This window comes from Xiphophorus couchianus, chromosome 13, assembly GCF_001444195.1.
Source record: "Xiphophorus couchianus chromosome 13, X_couchianus-1.0, whole genome shotgun sequence".
In the NCBI taxonomy this organism is placed as follows: domain Eukaryota; kingdom Metazoa; phylum Chordata; class Actinopteri; order Cyprinodontiformes; family Poeciliidae; genus Xiphophorus; species Xiphophorus couchianus.
This window is the reverse complement of record NC_040240.1, coordinates 17220561-17239934: the sequence shown is the minus strand read 5'-3', so window position 1 is coordinate 17239934 and position 19374 is coordinate 17220561. Positions and strand designations below refer to the sequence as shown.

Genomic DNA, 19374 nt, shown 5'->3' with positions numbered 1-19374 from the left:
CATTATGCGGAATCCTTTCAACTCATATAAGTTTAAAGTAAAGGAGGCATTTTTTTAAATTTCAAAAAGTAAGCATATATTTTTACTTCAACATATCTTTAATTAGTAATCCACGACTTCATTCGTTTATTTCTACCACTTTACTCCAACATAAGAAAGAAAACCTGCCTTTCAAATAGTATTCATCTTCAGAAATCTTCAAATGGATACAAATGTAAATTGTGAAATTAAAGACTAACTGCAATAAAAGGATAATATAAAGCTTTTCACACTTACTGACAAAAGGCGCCAATACATGCAGAGATCATTGATATATGAAAAAGGGTTTGTGATTATGAAAATTTAAATAAAACATGAACTAATTTGACATTTTCCCACAATACTTTATGCAAATTATTTTGACCCTAGAGTGGAAGGAAAAGTAAGATGCATAAATCAAAAGTGGGAAGCACAAAATAGTTTGGCTTAATTAGCCTATTAAGTGAATGCCTTGATCACAACTGCTTTCTGAAGAGGCCAGTTGGAACATAAATTCATAATGAATGAAAGCTTTACAGAGACTCTCTAAAGCTTGTTCCAACAATCAGTGGCCGTAGGCATTTCGTAGCAGTTTCCTTGCTCTGTGAATTATAATAACTGATTCCCACAAGCCAGGAAACACAGCAAAGTGTTTTCTTCACCTTTATTTCCACTGTGAAATGTGTAGTAAAGGTTGCAGTTAACATGAATTTGGAAGTAAAGCTAAATTGTGAAATAAATGCTGCGAAAGGCTAAACAAAACCTCAGCTTGACTGACTTGACCATAATTCCCTTTTTTAAGTCATTAAAGTTGTATCATCATCCACTCTGGAAATCAAAAAGGTCAAATAATAATTAAATTTTTATCAATATCAAGCAAGAGCACCTCCAGATCAGTCAAGCGCAGTCTACAACAGTTTAATGTTAGCTATATAAAATGTCTGCCACTGATGCTGTATTTTCTTTAAAGGATGATGACCTAACAAGTGACTTTGGCTCTAAAGTTCAAAAACATCTGTCCTCCATTGTCAGACTTACTCACTTGGACTGGTATGAGTAAGCAGGAACGTGATCGGCACTGTCCACCTGGATCTGTTGCTGCTGGCCAGCCACCTCCTGTGATGAAGGAGCCACCGTCTGGGGTGAGGCATCTGTCACCACTCCCTGGAAGAGTGGCACAGGAAATTTCTGGGCTGAGTAAGACCTCTGTGTGACAGCATCAGGCTACTCGGTGTGTGTATGGTGTGTATTTTTTACTTTTTCCCCCCTGTCTTTTTAACACAAATAAACAAACAGACAATCAAACATGGCAGTGTTTGAATCCAGGTAAGAATTTACCTTTCTGGAAATCATCAGTTTTTTTTTTCCTTACCAGGTCCTTTCCTAGAACCCTCAAGGTGCATAGCTGGAATTACTAGATATTCCCCAGATGTTATAAGATACTTTCTGGAATTTACCAACAAGTTATCTAGAACTTTCATGAAGCTTAGTGGGTAGTTTTAAGATCTGGGATGAATTATGAGTTGTTTTTCCACAAGGTGCTTGCAAAAACTTACCACATACTAAAGTTCTTTATGGAATTTATTAGATACTTTCTTGCAAACCTTTGCAAAACATGGTAGGTACGTTTCGAGTAACTGAAAAGGGTTGGTACTTAGAAAGTTTCTGGTAAGTACTTAGTTTGTTGTAGGAAATATATCTTGTAAGTTCTGGGGAAAGTTTCAGAGTATGCATTCTGCAAGTTCCTCAAAGTACCTAGTAAGTCTGAAAAAAATACATTGTACGTTTGGGGAAAGTTCTGGCAAGTACCTGTGAGGTTTCATAAAGTGACATTTAACTTCTGGAAAAGTACAAGCTCTGTGAAAGTTATCAAAGCTTTGATAGTGCAAGTAGCTTATCAAATAAACTACAAAATAAACCACTGGTAAATGTGAATTTTCTCTTATTTGGCTGAACAGACGTTTGCGACTTGGGACAGTTTGTGTTTGGGGTGAAAAACTTCTTTACAGATGGCTGTCTGCGCTAAATCCATCACAACAACCCTTTTAGCCTTTTGTATGTGTCGAGCGTTACTGATTGCGCCCATCACTGAGTCATCTCAATCACCTTTAACAAGCTCTCAAGGATAAGATGTCCTGTCCATACATCAGCCCTGCAGTCACTGGCCGATACGGTGATCTACACCCCGCTGCCGACGCCGGGACTGAGAGGACAGTGGTGAGGATGAAATAGGAAGAGGACGCCGAGGGCTATGCTACAACTACATCCCTCTTCTCTGTGCGACTCCTTCAAAAGCCAAGGCAGCAACTTTCTGAGGTGGAGGGGTGGGGAGTCTAAAAGGGTAGAAAATAGAAGAAGAGAGGGGCAACTAATGGATGTGTCAGGGGAAACTGTCATTGTCCGGTGGCTGGCGGGGGCTAACCAGGCCTCTGTGGCTGACGGATGTTTCAGGTAGCTACCGGCTCGAAGCGGCTGCGGGAGGAGAGAGAGGCCGCTCCGCCGGCACTGTGTCTCACTTCAGCTCCTGTCATCTGATACGCGACTGATAGTCCATCTGAATATGACCGCACTGTCAGCCGCCAGACAGCTCGCCCGCTCTCCCCCGCTGCCCGCACGCCTACCAGCGCTACGCGTTCATCATTTCTCAGAGCAGACTGCCTGAACCTGCCAGGAGCTCAGAGAACCACCGAGGAGGGGAGGAAGTCTGTGCTGCACTTCAAATGCCTTTCCCAAATACTCTCAAACTTCTGACTCATCCTGCTTTGCTTGCACTTTTTGTACTTGTTATTTTCTGGTCTGGGAAAACTATTAGAAAATACTTTGATAAATATAATCCTAATTCAGCACTTTTCATTTGATGACTGTTCTGCTTTATGTTCTCACATTTTTTTTCACATAACTCCAACAAATGTTAATGTACTTCATCTGGAATTTATATAAAGAGATAGAAACAAAGTAGTGTATGCTTGTGAACTGGAAACATTTCAAATCACAATTAGAATAGTGTGGTGATGAAATATTTTTCTAGCCCGATCTGTGTCAGCACTATTTAGTACCACCTTTCTCTGTAATTACAGTGGCATGGTTTTTGGAGTATGTGTCTATCAGCTTTTATTTCTTGCCACATTTGACTTCAGCCATTATTCCATGAAGTCTGACAGACTTTAATGACCTTATTAAAGAAGAGCAATCCCACAGCATAATGCTGCCACACCCGTATTCCACATTTGAGATGATCTGCTCAGCAGAATCTGCTGTGTTAGTTTTCTGCTATACACATTGTCTATGAAGGCTAAAAATGAACTTCCTCCACATATATGTTATGTTCTCTTGATGCCCTTCTTTAAAAGCCAGATTTGTACTTTTAATTTTTCCCACCTGAGCGTTGGACCTTTGCAGCTGTTCCAGAATAACTCTGGGCCTCTTAGCTTTTTCTCTATTTAATATTCTCCTTCTCTGGCCTGACAGTTTAACGAAACAGGTTTTGGTAAGTTTGCAAGTGTACCATCTACTTTCCATTCTTGGATAGAGTACTTTGTAAGAAGTTCAAAGCTTGAGACATTGTTTTATAACATAATCCTGCTTTAAACTTCTCCAAGTCTTTCTTTCTGACCTGTTGCCTACTTTTCTTGGTGTTATTGTTGTTCACTAATTTTGCTTTGTTAGAAAACAAAATTAATGAACAACTTGTGTCTATTTAAGCTGAGAATATTTGCTGTTTAGATGAGTTCATGTAAATCAGTCTGAGTAAAGAGGACTAAATAAAAATGCATGCCTCCGACTTCAAAATGTAAAATATGCAAAGAAAAAAAACTATTTAGTGAAGTGAAAAAAATTGTAAGTAGTGTAATATTTTTACAGGGTTACGTAATGTTATCCCTTGTTGTTTTTCATGGTGTTAAGCATGCGTGGGGGTCTTACTTCGACAGGGACGGCTGTTGGAGGCACAGGAGTGTACTGGGGAATGTAGGTCCCTTGCATAGGTGCAGCGGCGGCAGCTGCAGCAGTCATGTACTGAAACACAATCACAAAAAAAAACAACAAAAAAAACTTGCATGTAGTTAAACAAAATCCTTTCAGAAGAAAATTCCTAAGACACTCATTAAAATCACAAATCCCAGAAACATATTAGAGCAGAAATACATTCCTGACATCAAAAGCAGATCGTAATACTTCCTCGGAACACTCATTCAATGTAATTATTCCCACAACTATTAGGAAAGCCCACACTGCTATGCTCTGTGAATCCTTCAGAGGGCGCTAAGAGATTATGAGTCCACCAAGAGGAGAGCGTAGCAGATCAGACAAGTGTAACGGAAAGAGAGGAAAAGGAGGAGGGAGAGATGTCCTGCTGTCCCGCCACAACTTCAAAAGGCCAAGCAAATACACCGGGTAACTGCTGAATAAATAAATAAATAATAAAAAGAGTAAAAAGGGAATTTACTGCTCGTGAAGGAGAGCAGGAGGTTTGCAGCCTGTGGCCTACATTCCTCTAGTCACGCCTGGCTTGGTTTTTAACAGGCTCGCTGTACGGTGGGCATTTTACAGGCATGACACAGGTTTGCTTACATGTCAGGCATCGGGGCTTCCACACGCAATGCGGAGGAGGCTTTTCCCGCATCCTGGTGAAAGCCTTAACATGGGCCCAGTTTTAATTAGAACACGCCTTCATCAGTTCTCATCAACGCAACTGTGCGTATCAGTGTCTGCATGTGTTCTCGCGTGCAGCTGCATGCGCGACACATTCATCACATGCTCCTGCCTCTTTTTGCTTGAAAGAACGACCGACAAAGACAAAGAGGCTTGGAACGATAATGTTGTGGTGCAGCGCCAACGGATGTGATCCGAGATAAAAACCGCCGGGGAGCTTCCCTTCTTCTTCCTGCTGCCTTCCGGACTGAGGGAAAAGGGAGGTCCGATTTGTTTTCCTTCTCTTTTTTCCCCCCTCCTCCTCCGCCTCTCCGTCCTTGTTGGATGGCGGCGACGTGCAGCGGGAGGCGGTAATGGAGGGGCTTACAGCGGGCTGCGAGGCCCTTTTTGGCTGCGGGCCCGCCGATGCTGGTAGAGTGTCATTACCGGCAGCGTTGCTAATGGATCGGGTACGGCTCCACCGCTCACTGCTAATGAGAGCAGCTAAAGGCCACGGACACGGGTGATTAACTCCCCCACCGTTGCTACACGAAGCCGGGAGGATGCCCCGGGATGGATGTTAGTCTGTGTTCATCAGCGAGCGTGACCGCACAGGTCTTTGGACATGAATTTAAGGTTATCACACCTCCGGGGCTGTCACACTGAGGACAGGGTGAGGCAGTGTATCCAGACCTCCTGACACATCACATCTTCCCTTTCCTTCTTCCCTCTTACCTTCCTGTCACGGTCTCTTTCTTACTCCTTCTCCTTCTCAAAGGGGGCCTATCAGATTGTTGAAGTGACCTTCTCCCCGTTGAATCAAAACCATGCATACCAATTTCTTCTTGGGACTTGAGGTCTTCGCCTCTCCTCCCCATTAACTTATTCAGTCAACTCACCTGCGAGGGCTGCATGAAAGCAAATGAAGGAAAGTGAGAGATAATTAGCCATTATCACAATCTCCCTGTCATGGGGAAAATGTCTGTTTGAAATGTGATATTTCTCTGCAGGACTGGGAAAGGAATTTAGAATATATTTAGCAGGAAAATTTAATAAGATAAGATTTTTCCTCTATTATGACCGTTAGTTAACCTATTTAATATGGCAGGTAGAGTAAGTCATATTTCTGCAGCTGCCTGTGTGGCAAGTCAAGGAGATTAATTTTTTTGTCCAATTTCAGCTCTCTTAGTCCTTCCTTGTCCAGTCAGGGGACAAGTTTGGGTAATATAAAGCATCCCTAATTGGCGATAAATGTTTCGTCACACACATTTACATCTATGCTTATGCACGAACACAAGCAGGCCTGGAGCAGATGGTGTGTGTGTATTTTTGATGAACGGTTGGCTTGAATAGCTCCCTAACGAGGCTGGTGTGAGTAGACTCCTTAAGCCTCCCCGCTGCCATCACTCTCCATGACACATGCTCATGACTCCTGTGTAAATGCGGACCGCAATGCAGCAATGCCACGATGAAAATCCATAGGATAGACTAAAATACACTGTTGCCATAGTGGTTTGGGACTCTGCACCAAAATGACTTAGATCACAATTTATGTTTGGTGGGAGCAAGGAGGGAAGCAGGAGTGTGAATTGAGCATTTAGCTCACCACCAACAGCAGCCTGGCTAAATGTCCAACAACTGATCTTTTAGGCCACCATATAAAACAATATGCATGGTAGAAAGCTAGCACTGCACATCAGTGAACGTTGGCGGTGGCGGCATCATGCTGTGGAGATGCTTTTATTAAGAAAATACAGAGTAGATTGTCAAAGGTGGAAAATGAATGGGAGCTATATAGAGGAAATCTAAAACAGTTAAGACAACAATCTTGAACATATGGTCAGAGCAACGATGGTTTAGATCTTAAAATCATGCATCACTTTGGTCCAGTCAAAGTCCAGATCTTGACTTGAAAATCTCTATTCACAGATGTTCTCCACACAATCTGACTCAATTGGAACTGTTAGGTGAAGAAGAAGAAAAGGGCAAACATTTCAGTCTGTAGGTGTATGTAGCTAGTGGAGATATCGCCATAACAACACTGGCAGCTGTAATTGCAGCAAAACTACATGCACACTTTTCAGATTATTATTATTATTATTATTATTATTATTCATTTCCAAAAAAACAATCCTTCTACACTGTTTTGGTCACATAAAACCCAAAGAGTTTGCAACTGTACAAAATGTGGAAAATCTAAATTGGTAATAAGTTAATGCATTGGAATCTCCGTGTAGGTCACTGAAGGTGGTGGAGTGTTTGGGATAGGCTCTGATTTCTATTGATATATTCTGTTTTTGTTTTGAAGTGAAATCCAAACTATTCATTTTGAAAAATACCTTTGCCTGATATTAAAGTGCCTCTTTCAAACTCTAACCATCAGTGGAGCAATGGAGGTTTTATTTGAGCCCAGGAAAACTGAAACGAGGCACAGATGAGTGCGTTTAAGTGTCTGTGTTCCTGCTTCCTCAGCTCTAAGGAGTAGCTGAACTTATGAAAAGGAGTAACATTCGTCCATACTGCCAGCCTCAGCAGAATATAGAGAGTAATGATACACCCACTTTCATTTCTATGGTTTTATATATCAAAACAATAGACCTAGTCTTTGCCAGGTTGTAAAATTATTCAAATCCAAACCAACATGCACAAAAACAAACAACAGGTTTCACTGTTATATTATATGTTGAATGAGGTTAAAGCCAGTAAACATTTGCTGCTTACACAAGATCTAAAAAGCAAATCAGCCACCAGATGCCCAATGCAATTCAGTTACTGATCACCAATGTGTAGACCTCCGTTTAAAGTTGGCGATTTGCTGGTCTTGATATAGGTGAGTGTTCATACAAAGCAAAGATGGAATGGTAAATTAACTTAGAAAATCAACTATTGCTGCCAATCAATATGAAAAGGGTTTGAAGGCAACAACTTGAAGTCTTTCTTTCTGCAGAGGCATAGATTGCTTACAATTGGGAAACCAGACTGTGCAATGCCCAGGTGACGTTCTTCACGAGACAATTATAAAATAACACAATATCATGGCTTAGGATTGAAAAGCTGAATCTGAATGACCCAGGCAATTTATGAAAAATGGATGGATGAGACTAATCAACAGATGTTTGGAGAAAGCCAACACAGTATATGAGCTTTACTGGCAAGTGGATGCTTGATGCTTTGAGCTTGTTTTGTAGCTTCAGGATGTAAGTCAATGATCAACTCAAAAGTACTTTGGAGTCAAAAGTAAGGCTGTCTCTCTGACTGCAAGAGTTCAGCAATAAGGAAATGTTGTAAAGTATAGATTGGAACCTTTCTTGCCCATTTGAGTGTAAGGAAAGAGCAGAAATGCTACAATGTCGGTGCAGCAGAAGGTGGGTAAAATAAAGAAAAAGCCAATGTCCTAAAAGATTTAAAGGACCGAGGGGAACAGTTGATATAAAATAAGAAACTGCTTTGTACGTCTTCTGGGGAAGCAAGTTGTCAATCACCACCATTACAACGTAGACTTGAATTGTACACGCCTTGAAGGGAATAGGATGAAGAGCACAGAGGGAAGGTCACCTCTTGTCATGTCAAACATCAAGCAGTTCACACACAGATGCAGATACTGACAGCCATGCAAATGCACACAGACACCAGTGACAAAATGACAAAGGGAACATATGCACTTCCACAGATGCACAGCAGCTAACAGGCGCAAACTGGCATGACAGATAGACTCCTGCTAAGTGCTGAGACTTCAAAGACCATAAATAAATCAGTAAAGGAGCAATATGCACCAAACATGGTGTCATAAATCAGTGAGCAGCATGGATGGCATGTTTATGTGGGCCATCCATAAACAGAAAGCCTGAGGTTCTTCAGTATTCTGTAATCAAGTTGTTTGTGCCAAATAGACACCCAACATTTTCCGGAGAAGCAGCTAAAATTCCAAGGCAGTGACCGTTAAGAGCTGGTAATCCACGCTCCCTCGTTATGAAGCACAATTTTCCTCCAGAACCACACAGCAAAATACCACGGCGTTCTCGGAAAGCTCCGGTCACCATCAGAGTGTCACAGCTTGGGCGGATGGAGAACATTCGGTTCTTTTTTTGGAGAGGAGAAGGAAGAAAAACAGCCGCAGCGAGCCCAGGAACAGCCAAGATTATTCTGAGGTGTGGCTTCTCCTGCCAGAGCCAGTCTGGATAAGTTGTTGACTCTGGAGACATTACTCACTGCAGGTGCTCTGCTGTGGCCAGGACGAAGTCACGTGACCAGTAGAAGCCATCAAAACAAGCCCCCAAAACCAGATGTGCAACTACATCCAAGGAATGCGCTTGAAGGATATATGCCGTCAGCTCCGGTTTACTACACGGATAGTTGAACATCCTGGGCTCTAAGCCCCTTTAACAGGCTTTCACAATTAGGTTGAATGAAAGGCTTTTCACATCTGGCTTAAGAATCAGCTTTACAGGAAACGCGTCTCAATCCCCGTTGATGATCAAGCGTGGCGTGCTGCGTGAGCCGCTCGGCCGCAGCGGAGTTCTGCTGCACAGCACATCGCCTCAGGAAAGCTAAGCAGGCAGTAAGGGGGTATACCAGACACGGAAAAAGGGAGGAAAAATACCGTAACCCACTTTCTTCTATAACAGAACCCATCAGACATCAGAAGCCATCACCATAGATTAGCCAGTCTCTAATCCTGCCTGTTAGCACAGCTGGGGCAGATTAGGATGAGGGGGGCATTCCTGACAGAGCCAACATGGCGTCACAGTCGCTGACAGCTCACCTGGAAACACATGGGTAACTGTACAATACAGCACTGTTTCAATCAAACTCACACAGAGAGATCAAACGTAGCACCGGAGCAAAGCTGTCTGCTTGTCTGCCCCCAGGCAGCTGGGTTAGGGCAGACAGTCAAGCTTCAGAGCGGTGTGACACCTCTAAGTCGACTTGATCCTGAAATGTGAAGGCGGAGGTGGGAGGGGGTGTCTTCTTGATGTGGGGACGCCAACTGTACAGCAAGTGAATGAGCACATTAAGTGCTACTGATGGAGAGATATGTTTGATGTGTGATTTAGAAAGTGTGAGAAAGAATCTGAAATCAGAGGGTGAAAGTGAAAAGGGTGGAGAGCAGAGGGAGTATGCTCTGCAGGAAATCTGTTTAATGTCGAAGATTAGGGAGGAAATACGCTCTCTCAATATCTCGCAGTGAATGCAAGCGGTTTAAAACTAAATAATATGACAGATTTATGGCTGAGAACATGTGGCGACAGACTAACACTGTTTGGCTTTTCCGAGAGGAAGCTTTAAAACCTCCCTCTTTAGTTCAGAAACTCGCTTCGGAGTTTCTGAACTAAATTAAAAAATGTTTTCAAAGATAAAATGGCTCCAAATTAGTCAACCTAATTTTAATCCCATCAGCAGTGCAGTTTTGGAGCAATGGTCACACTTCCTGATGATCAAATAATAAATGCATTTGATTAACTGCTCCTGGCAGCTAGTGTTGTATTAATTTCTAATGAAGCAGGAAGAGATTGGTTAGTTTTACACAAACTGTGTTTTCCAGGGTTTATTAAAAAATTATGACAAATACGACCTAAGATGTTTATCTCAGGTTGTATTTTTGGACTTATTGAGAATTACAAGTGTTTTGTGTTGCAGGATTTGAAGTTATAAAAGTTATTTTAGATCTCCATGTCAAAAATTATAGTCAATAAGGGACTAATACATATAATACAAATACACAAAAGCAATTATTATATGGTTTATCATTATTCACTGGATGAGCTTCAGTCAGATCTCTTATCAAACATCTAAAATCTAAGTAATAACTAAGGTGTCATGCATAAAATTCACGCTCCTTTGCTTTTTTTAAATATATCTTGTTGGCAAGATACTATGTTGTTATCTCTTGGAGGCATTATAATCAATTGTTTTCCAAGTTTTTTGGAGGTCTCCACATTTTTTTTTGGCTGCTTTCAATTCAGTATAAAAACCTTTATCAACTGATCATTTTTGTGTTTGTGCACTTAAACTAAACTTTTGGCTCTAATTCATTCAGGAATGAAAAGTAAATCCTGAAGGAAAGTGTGTAAGAAATGACAAAAGTTGTTTTTGGGAGTAGAGGGCAAAGTTGGTGCAGCTTCTTTTTTTTTTAACTTGAACCCAACAACAAAGCTGCTCATAAATCTTACTGCTGTGATCACACAGTAATGGCTGAAGTTGCCCTTGAGTATCAGAGTGTATCAGAGTTTTCTTGTGAGCTCAGAATTTCGTTCAAGTCTTTTTTTTTTGTGTGTGATTCATGAGAGCGCAATTAGGGGTACTCACACTTCCTGTAGTGCCCAGTGACAGATGGTTCATCTGCTGGGTTAGAGGGCCCATCATGCTGGCAGGCTGCATGGACATAGTGTGGTCCATGGCTGGTGTGATCACTGCACCCTGGAGAAAGAGGAGAAAAGATAATAAGAACAAAATGATCAGGACTGAGTCATTTCCCCTTCAATTTGACCTGTGGAAACTTTTAGATATCATAAAATCACCTGCTCCTGATAACTGAGTTGGAATTTTCATTTTATCTTTTTTTTTTTTTTGCACTGCTTCATGTTTATATTTTTAACTTCTCTTTGAAAAAAAGCAACGCTGTTTGCTGATGTGCTCATGACAGTCTAACAACTTTATTCTGCAAATACTCTGCTTTGTTGGTAAAAAGATCAAAATATTGCACATATCCTAATTTATGCAGCTTTTTTGGCATGCTATCTAAATTTACAGGGTCTTGAATCCTCTAAAGCAGAACAGGAAGTTGCCAAGGTTGTTCACATAACCTGTTTTTACATACCGTCAAATGCAGAATTTTTCAAAAAGAAAAGAATAATAAAATAGTTTGTCCTTCTTGGCATGAGTTCTGAATAAGACACATATTAGTGGTCTCTTTTTTTTTTTTTTTTACTTATTTTTCACATTTTTAACCGTCAGTTTAACTTTGGGTAATATTGGTACATATTTCCATATGTACATCATATATATATTTAGGAAACCATTGCACTTATCCCCATTGACCACCATATGGTTTTTCCACCAAATATTAATTTCTGAACTTTTCTTGAGTTAAGACATTAAAACATTCCACAGGTTGTTTCTAAACAAATTTGTTTTCTTTCCATTATTTGAGGTCTGGAAGCAGTGCTTTTTTTGGACTACTTCTCATTTTCTCCAAATAAATAAATTTGTGCTTGGAATTTCAGAAACATGTTGTCAGTAGTTCATAGAATAAAGGGACAATATTCATTTTACTCAAACATATACCTTTAAAAAGTAAAATCAGAGAAACTGATCATCTTAAGTGGTCTCTTATTTTTCTTCCATATACAGTACAGACCAAAAATTTGGACACACCTTTCTAATTCAATGGGTTTTCTTTATTTTCATGACTATTTATAAGGCAAGAAATCCCACTTATTAACCTGACAGGGCACAGCTATGAAGTGAAAACCATTTCAGGTGACAACCTCTTGAAGCTCATCAAGAAAATGCAGTGTGTGCAAAGCAGTAATCACAGCAAAAGGTTGCTACTTTGAAGAAACTAGAATATAAGGGGTATTTTCAGTTGTTTTACACTTTTTTGTTTAGTGCATATTTCCACATGTGTTATTCATAGTTTTGATGCCTTCAGTGTGAATCTACAATGTCAATAGTCATGAAAATAAAGGAAACTCATTGAATTAAAAGCTGTGTCCAAACTTTTGGTCTGTACTGTATATATATATATATATATATATATATATATATATATAGGATGATCATTTTTGAGTTGTTTAAACGGAATGGTAGGTAAATTTAAAAGAAGATGACAGGAAATGTTTCTCAGCAGAGGCTTTAGGCAGGCCAGACTAAATAAAAGGAGACGGTATCGATAGGTAGCAACTGAAAATGGGTAGATTTTGAGATCAATGTTGCCACCTTCAGTCCCTTCAGAATCATCCATATCTGTGTCTGAGGGTTTGCTCTCCCTCTCTGCTTGTCCTCATCGCCTCTCATATGCTCACTGCTCAGCATCCTCTTCTTGGTATAATGCACATCATGTTTTCCCTAATGGGCAGATGAGGCTGCCGTAAGCTTCTTTTTCATGGTGCAGTGAAACATGAGAGAAAGTGATGAAACCATTGTTGCTCTTTCATCCCTTGTCAGGATAGCTCCATTTCCCCTGGACTGAAGCTTTGGGAGGAGACCATTCAAAACTGGTCCTTTCCACTGTTCCACTCGCCTCTCTTCCTACTTTGTCTGTGTGTGCCTGTACTAAAAACGTAGCTGTGTGTGTGCCGATAAGTCTGCAGTACGCCGTGTGTAGCTTGACTGACAGCGGCTGTGAGTGCGTGAGCGTTCAACTCGATAGTGCGCGTTTGCGAGAGTGTGCATGTGTGCACCCCACTGGTGACTCTGTGTGGGCCTATTGGAGAACAAACTGTGCAGACACAGCCTGTCAGAATCGCTCCGCTTGTCTACACCCTGCATTCACAACACTGCCAGTTGACTCTGTTTCCTTCCTACTCCTCCTCTTCCTCAGTCTCCCTGCCTCTCAGTATGCAAACCTTCTGTGATACCTCTTGGAGTTACAACTGCAAAATATCAAACGCCCTGGGTGGAACGCTGAGATCAGAACAGTGTACGTGTTTTCCCTCTCTTGAAGTGCAACATATTAGAAATTATTAGTTGTGAAAAAGACTGAACATGCATCATTAAAGCTTCACTACTGAGCAATTCAATCTTTTAAACTGAAGAAAAAAAAATGTTGCAGTTAACACAAACAGCATTGTCTACACTCAAAATTATTTGCCACTGTACTTGGGATTGTTTTTCTGTTGCTGACCCAATTTTAAGTGACTTTTAGCTATTAAAAAATGGTACTGTATGTGGATTAGTTCAGCTCCTTTTACTGCAAAACACGCCCAAATTATCACTCCTCCACTAGCATATTAGGGTGAGTAATCACACAGGACCTGAAATATTTATATTTTCAACAACAAAAAACATTTTTTTCCTTAAAAAAATTGCATTAATTTTTCACAAATAATTACTCATAACACTGGTTTCACTGAACATACTTTTCTGCTGTAGGCAACAAGAATATTCTTTCTATGCAACACAACCGAGCAAATGCTAGTAGCTGTTGGAATACTATGCTGGAGGGGAAAAAAACTAACTTCCTTTCATCCATTATCCACAGCCTCTTTATCCTGCAGAGGGCTGCAGGGGGCTGGAGTCTGTCCCAGCTGACATTTGGCAGAAGCAACAACGTGCACCAGGGAGTTTTCTAGTAACATAACAAACCTTAATCTAAACTAGCATTAACTGCTAATATACCAAACTTTTTTTAAAACACAAGAGCTTCACTTTAAATGAGATTTCGCTGCATTAATATATGTGAAAAAGTTAGGTCATCATAGTTTCTTATTTTATTCAGTATCAATTTTGCATGAAATGTTCTTATTTTTTTAGTCATCATAGATTATGGTCAAATTTCTGTATCAACAAAAATACTCTTAAAATAGTCAGCCATTAGGGTAAAAAATAATCTTTCAATGTAAAATGTGGAAGAACCATTAGAAAAACTAAGAAATCAAAGTTGTCAAGACAGCTGAAGAAATTCTCAAGAATGCCTTATTCTTTTCTTAAAAATAAATTAAAAATAATAAGAAGTAGCAACTCCTGCATCCTGCAGAGTATTGCTGGCAGTCATTGTAAACAAAGCAAACAAACAAAACTGGCTGAAGAACTGCTGAGCAAAGCCTCTATAAAAGGATCTGACAAAAGTCTGACTCATTGAGAGCAAAGTATGAAGAAAGGAGAGGCAAAAAACTGCACAGTATAACTCTGTACCTGTCTTTATTGGTCTGGAGGAAGTTCCCAAGAGTGGCAATTTTATTCTTATTAGAGCTTTTAAAAATGGCAACTGTAAACAACAACTACTGGAGGCAACTGAGTTTCTCTCATTATGTAGGAGCCAAAGCATATAGAAGAATAGTCACTCTTGTCAAAATCATTGCAACAAAAAAAAAAAAAAACGATGTAAATGAAATGACGTGCATAACCAATAAAGTGAATTTATAGAAAAGCTAGCTGAGTTGTTAAATCACAATTTTTATGCTTGATGTAACATTAGTTATGTGTCGGGATACATTTAAATACTTTACATGTTTCTGGAAATTTAGTGCTTCATATTAATCTGTCGGTTTCCAAAACAACCCATTTTGAGCTAAAACAAAATTTTGAGCAAAAATGTCAAACACTGAAGTTAATAAAATGTATAATAATTATAATTTGACAGCAAAATACAGAATAAAAAAGAAAATGGAAAATATCTGCAGCCATTTCACCACTGGTTTCCATTATTAATAAAAGAAAGAATAAGGGAATAAACAATAAGACTGCATAAGGACAGGGGAAAGTTATTAAGGAAAGAACTGATGGAGGTCATTCTGAAGACAATCAGGAAAAAAATGGAGGGTTGAAAAGCTGGGGGGATAAAAGCGAAAGAGGAGACAACAGGGAGAGAAGGAAATAGGAAGGAAAAGGTAAGAAAGAAGCAGCAGGAGCTGTGGGCTACCTGTTACTGATTCAGCATTTGACAATGCCTTTATAATGGGAAAGGGAGAGCAACGGAAAGGCTTAATTCACAGACATGTCAGGGAGAGTTAAGCCGATTTGTGATTTCGATTTTCCGTGTTTGTAAGACTGTGAGAGCGTTGGCTTTTACTGTGTGTGTGTTGCTTCACTGACAAGCTTTAGCGGAAAGAAAATGAAAAGGAGATTGACACAAATAGACAATATATGTTTCAGGTCTGTCCTGTGTGCATATGAGTGAAGGAAGATAACGGATGCTGCAGACCCACGATCTGTTACAAATGTATGAGGTGATGTTTACTGAGCTCCTCAGTGTATGCACATGATTTGGTGGAGATATTGATCCTGTTCAAGAGCGGAGATGAGAAAATATCCCCTTTCTGGCAGTAAAATACATTGATGAAGACTCAATGACCAGAAGAAATGTACAGTAAATAAGAAAAACAGTTTAATGAGCGCTCCTTCTGGGTAAAAAGCTCAGAATGGTGAAACCATGATCACTATCTGCTAATATTCATTACTCACTCTGTAAATTTGCTGATTCTGTATAATTTCTGTAGAACAGGTGGGACACACACATAAACGTCAAACAAATAGTAAGCGTTTTTACTGCTGGATCCATTAGGGCTGAAGGATGTCCAGCACACTCAACGGGCTGTTAAAGTGATTTACATTCAGGGCCGGTGTTACCCAGACTCCAGATAAGGTTAGTTGAGAATTTGCTCAGGGAACAAAGATCAAACTAAAAGGAGCTTATCCTTTCAATAAAACAGTTTATGGTTTAAAAAATCTGTTTTGTATAAAAGCACACTGAGGTGGGACTCCGATTACTTTAAAGTCAATATGTTTTATTTTAATTCAATATTATTTTGGTGGTTTATTGGACCAACTGCCTCATGGATGTAATGTCTAAAGACATTATATGAGCAAATGGTTGCAGTAATTTTCAATTAGAATACATATCCCGATGAAGCTTATTTGCAAGATTAAAATACTTTTTGAAAATAAATTTTAACAGGTAGTAAACATTCTTTTTATTTTCCCACATTGTTGTATTCAATTGTTTTTATTGGTCTGGTGTAATATTGTAATCTTCAATGTTTTCCATTAGTTGTAAGTGGGAAATCATTATAACAAGCAGAAGTCATTTATATGATGTTTTTCACTTTGTGAACTTAGTTATTGAAAAAACAAAATCATCATTGTATACAGGGTATAAGTAATTCTGCTAATAATTTTCTAATTCTAATTTTCTAATTTATCAAATTTGAATTTTACTGTGTGTTTGTATGGATAGTCAGACATTTAACACTGTTTTGTTTCTAGATGGACATATAGAAAGTTTTATAGATAGATACAACATTGAGAACATCTGTGGGGGTGTTAAGCCTATAAATGTCTTTTTGTCTCAGAGATTATTACATTCAAATTATAATCATGGTAATATATTTGATAGCATTCCAATATTTTTCCAAATTCTGCTTCTGTTAGCAAATTGTTGGAGTGGATTTAAGTCATTTTAATCTAAACAAGGGGTTATATATATAACAAAATATATCTGATTCACTCCCACCTCAACCAGGGCAAAAAGCTCAATGCATGACAGCTCCAACTTTAAATATTCATCACTATAACCTATGTTATGCTTGAAAGTGATGTTAAACTAACACTACTTGACACACTCAGGTAATGCGTTCGCATAGACCGAAAATAGCTCTAGTACACATTATCAAATCTTGTAAGTTTGAACCTGATAACGGACTGTCTAAACTATGAACTGAGCATCGTCCCCAGACTGGATAGAAGAAAGCCTGCGAGGTAAGAACTGAATGTGCTGCAGATCAGACAGAACATGAATGTTAGGAGGGCAGACAAGACCAGAAAGGAGGAACATTAAAAACCTCAAGAACATCAAATAGTGACCAAGGCTGTCCTCCCTAGTGTTTGTTAAAACAAAGCATCTCTTGTGAGCGGCTACAAGAAGGAAACCCGACTCAACACATTCCACACAGCGACTGACAGTCAGTTTCTCTGTGTGAGGTTCTGCGGTTAGGATACTGCTGCTGGTGTGTGCAAAGGCAGTGTGCTTTATATGTGAGAACACTGCAGGGTAGAAGTAATTCTGCTAAAAACTTAGCACGACAGCTCTGCTTCTCAATCTCTCTCACACACACACACACACACACACATGCAGAGAAAGCGTATTCGGTCAATCACTCCGGTGTGGAAAAAACATCTGCTGATGATTGAGGGGATACTTTAAAAACTGAAGGATTGTACAGATCCCCAAGTCTGCAGGATGGCCCACCTGAAGGTTCAAAACAGCAGGAAATAAAATCAGTCCAAAAAACAAGCAAAAGAAAAAGAAACAACACTTCTGTTTTTCAAATGAAACCTTGTGATATGAGCCCAGAGCTAATAGCTGAATATGAATCTGTGTGGAATGCAACACCTTTCATCTTGTTCTGCTACGCTAAAGCTTTCTTTACGAAAAGCCTTAAGGTGCCCTTTATGTTTGGGGTAATCCCAGCAAACAGAGCCAACTGCCCCAGTCTTTCACTCTGGTCTGCAGCATGAATCCCTCCTTGGGGCAAAGAGATTTCCAGGGTTGCCCCGCTATTACCTGGACCGTGTACAAGAAATATCTTGCTACATTATGAGCAATGGAGGCAAGCTGGTGATTTTATCTAGCAGAAGCCACAGATAAAGAAGGTTAAACCAACATTAAGGATATTTCCTAAGCTGACAGAAATCCCAGGAGGGCTTTTTTTTTTATATTTCAAAAACTTATTCTTAAAAAAGGGTAATAACGAACATATGAGAGGCTTTGAGATCAAAGACACACAATCACCAGACACTTTGTGAGGCAGAATCTGTCCAATTGTTTGTCAACACAAATAGTTTCTGGATGCCTGAATGCAATGAGCTGCTGCCATTTTATTGACATGAAGACAACATGACGAATTTCAAACTGAGAGTCAGAGTAAGGAAGAAAGAGGACCGAAGTGGCTTTGAACATGACACGGTTGATGTTGCCAGTTGGGCTCGTCTGGGTATTTCAGAAACTGCTGATCTTTGTGAATTTTCTCTGAGCATGCTCAGAGAAAGTGAGTGACAGTTGATGAATTTGCCTTGCTGATGTTGGAGGTTGTGAGCAGAATGGTTTGAGGTAATAGAAAGGCAAAGGTAGCACAAAAAGCCTAAGGTATTTAGGTTGGCTGTTTTGTATGAATGTGGGTTTTTGTTGGTGCATATTGTGTCTTATATGTATATGTTTTTAACAAGGAGCCCTGAGACAAAGTTTTTACAACTGTCTTCTATCTATCTATCTATCTATCTATCTATCTATCTATCTATCATGATCTCTGAATGCATAACATGACAATCCCTAAAAGGGCAGTATTACGTATTCTCCAGGCCGATAGTGCCATTTTATAGCACAATCAAGTAACTATGTTACCTTTAGTTGTTTAAAAATGTCATGTATCAGATATGACTTACAACCCCTGGCAAAAAGTATGGACTCACCAGTCTTGGATGAGCACTCATTCAGACATTTCATGCTGTAAAACAAACCCAGATCAAAAACATGATACAATATTAAGGTCGTTCCAAAGTGCAACTTGTTGGCCTTCAGGAACACTCAAAGAAATGAAGAGAAAACATTGTGGAAGTCAGTGAATGATACTTTAATTGACCAAACACAGGGAAATAAATATGGAATCACTCAATTCTGAGGAAAAAAGTATGGAATCATGAAAAACGCATAAACAAAAGACCATTCAAAATACATCACTAGTATTTAGTTGCACCACCTTTGGCTTTTATAACAGCTTTCAGTCTGTGAGGCATGGACTTGATGAGTGACAAACAGTATTCTGCATCAATTTGGTGCCAACTCTCTTTGATAGCAGTTGCCAGATCAGCTTTGCTGGTTGGACCCTTCTTGTGGACCATTTTTTTCAATCTCCACCACAGGTTTTCAATTGGGTTGAGATCTGGACTATTTGCAGGCCATGACATCGACTGAATGTGTCTTTCTTCAAGGAATGCCTTCACTGTTTTTGCCCGATGGCACGATGCATTGTCATCTTGGAAAATTATTTCATCATCACCAAACATCTGTTC

General features: G+C 39.6%; 1 protein-coding gene across 7 annotated transcripts in view; it reads right to left on the bottom strand.

Annotated features, from left to right (window-relative positions):
* The window catches only part of rbms3 (RNA binding motif, single stranded interacting protein), a 324043-nt gene that overhangs the window by 9216 nt on the left and 295453 nt on the right, over positions 1-19374 (bottom strand). For 6 of the 7 annotated variants that reach the window (XM_028035462.1, XM_028035463.1, XM_028035464.1 and 3 more), the window contains 3 exons: positions 10954-11064; positions 3940-4032; positions 1061-1182 (listed from right to left, as the gene is read on the bottom strand). In XM_028035462.1, the coding sequence (XP_027891263.1) occupies positions 1061-1182; positions 3940-4032; positions 10954-11064 (326 nt within the window). Of the gene's footprint in view, positions 1-1056; positions 1183-3939; positions 4033-10953; positions 11065-19374 lie in introns of those variants that run through there. The other variant, XM_028035467.1, reaches the window with a different exon arrangement.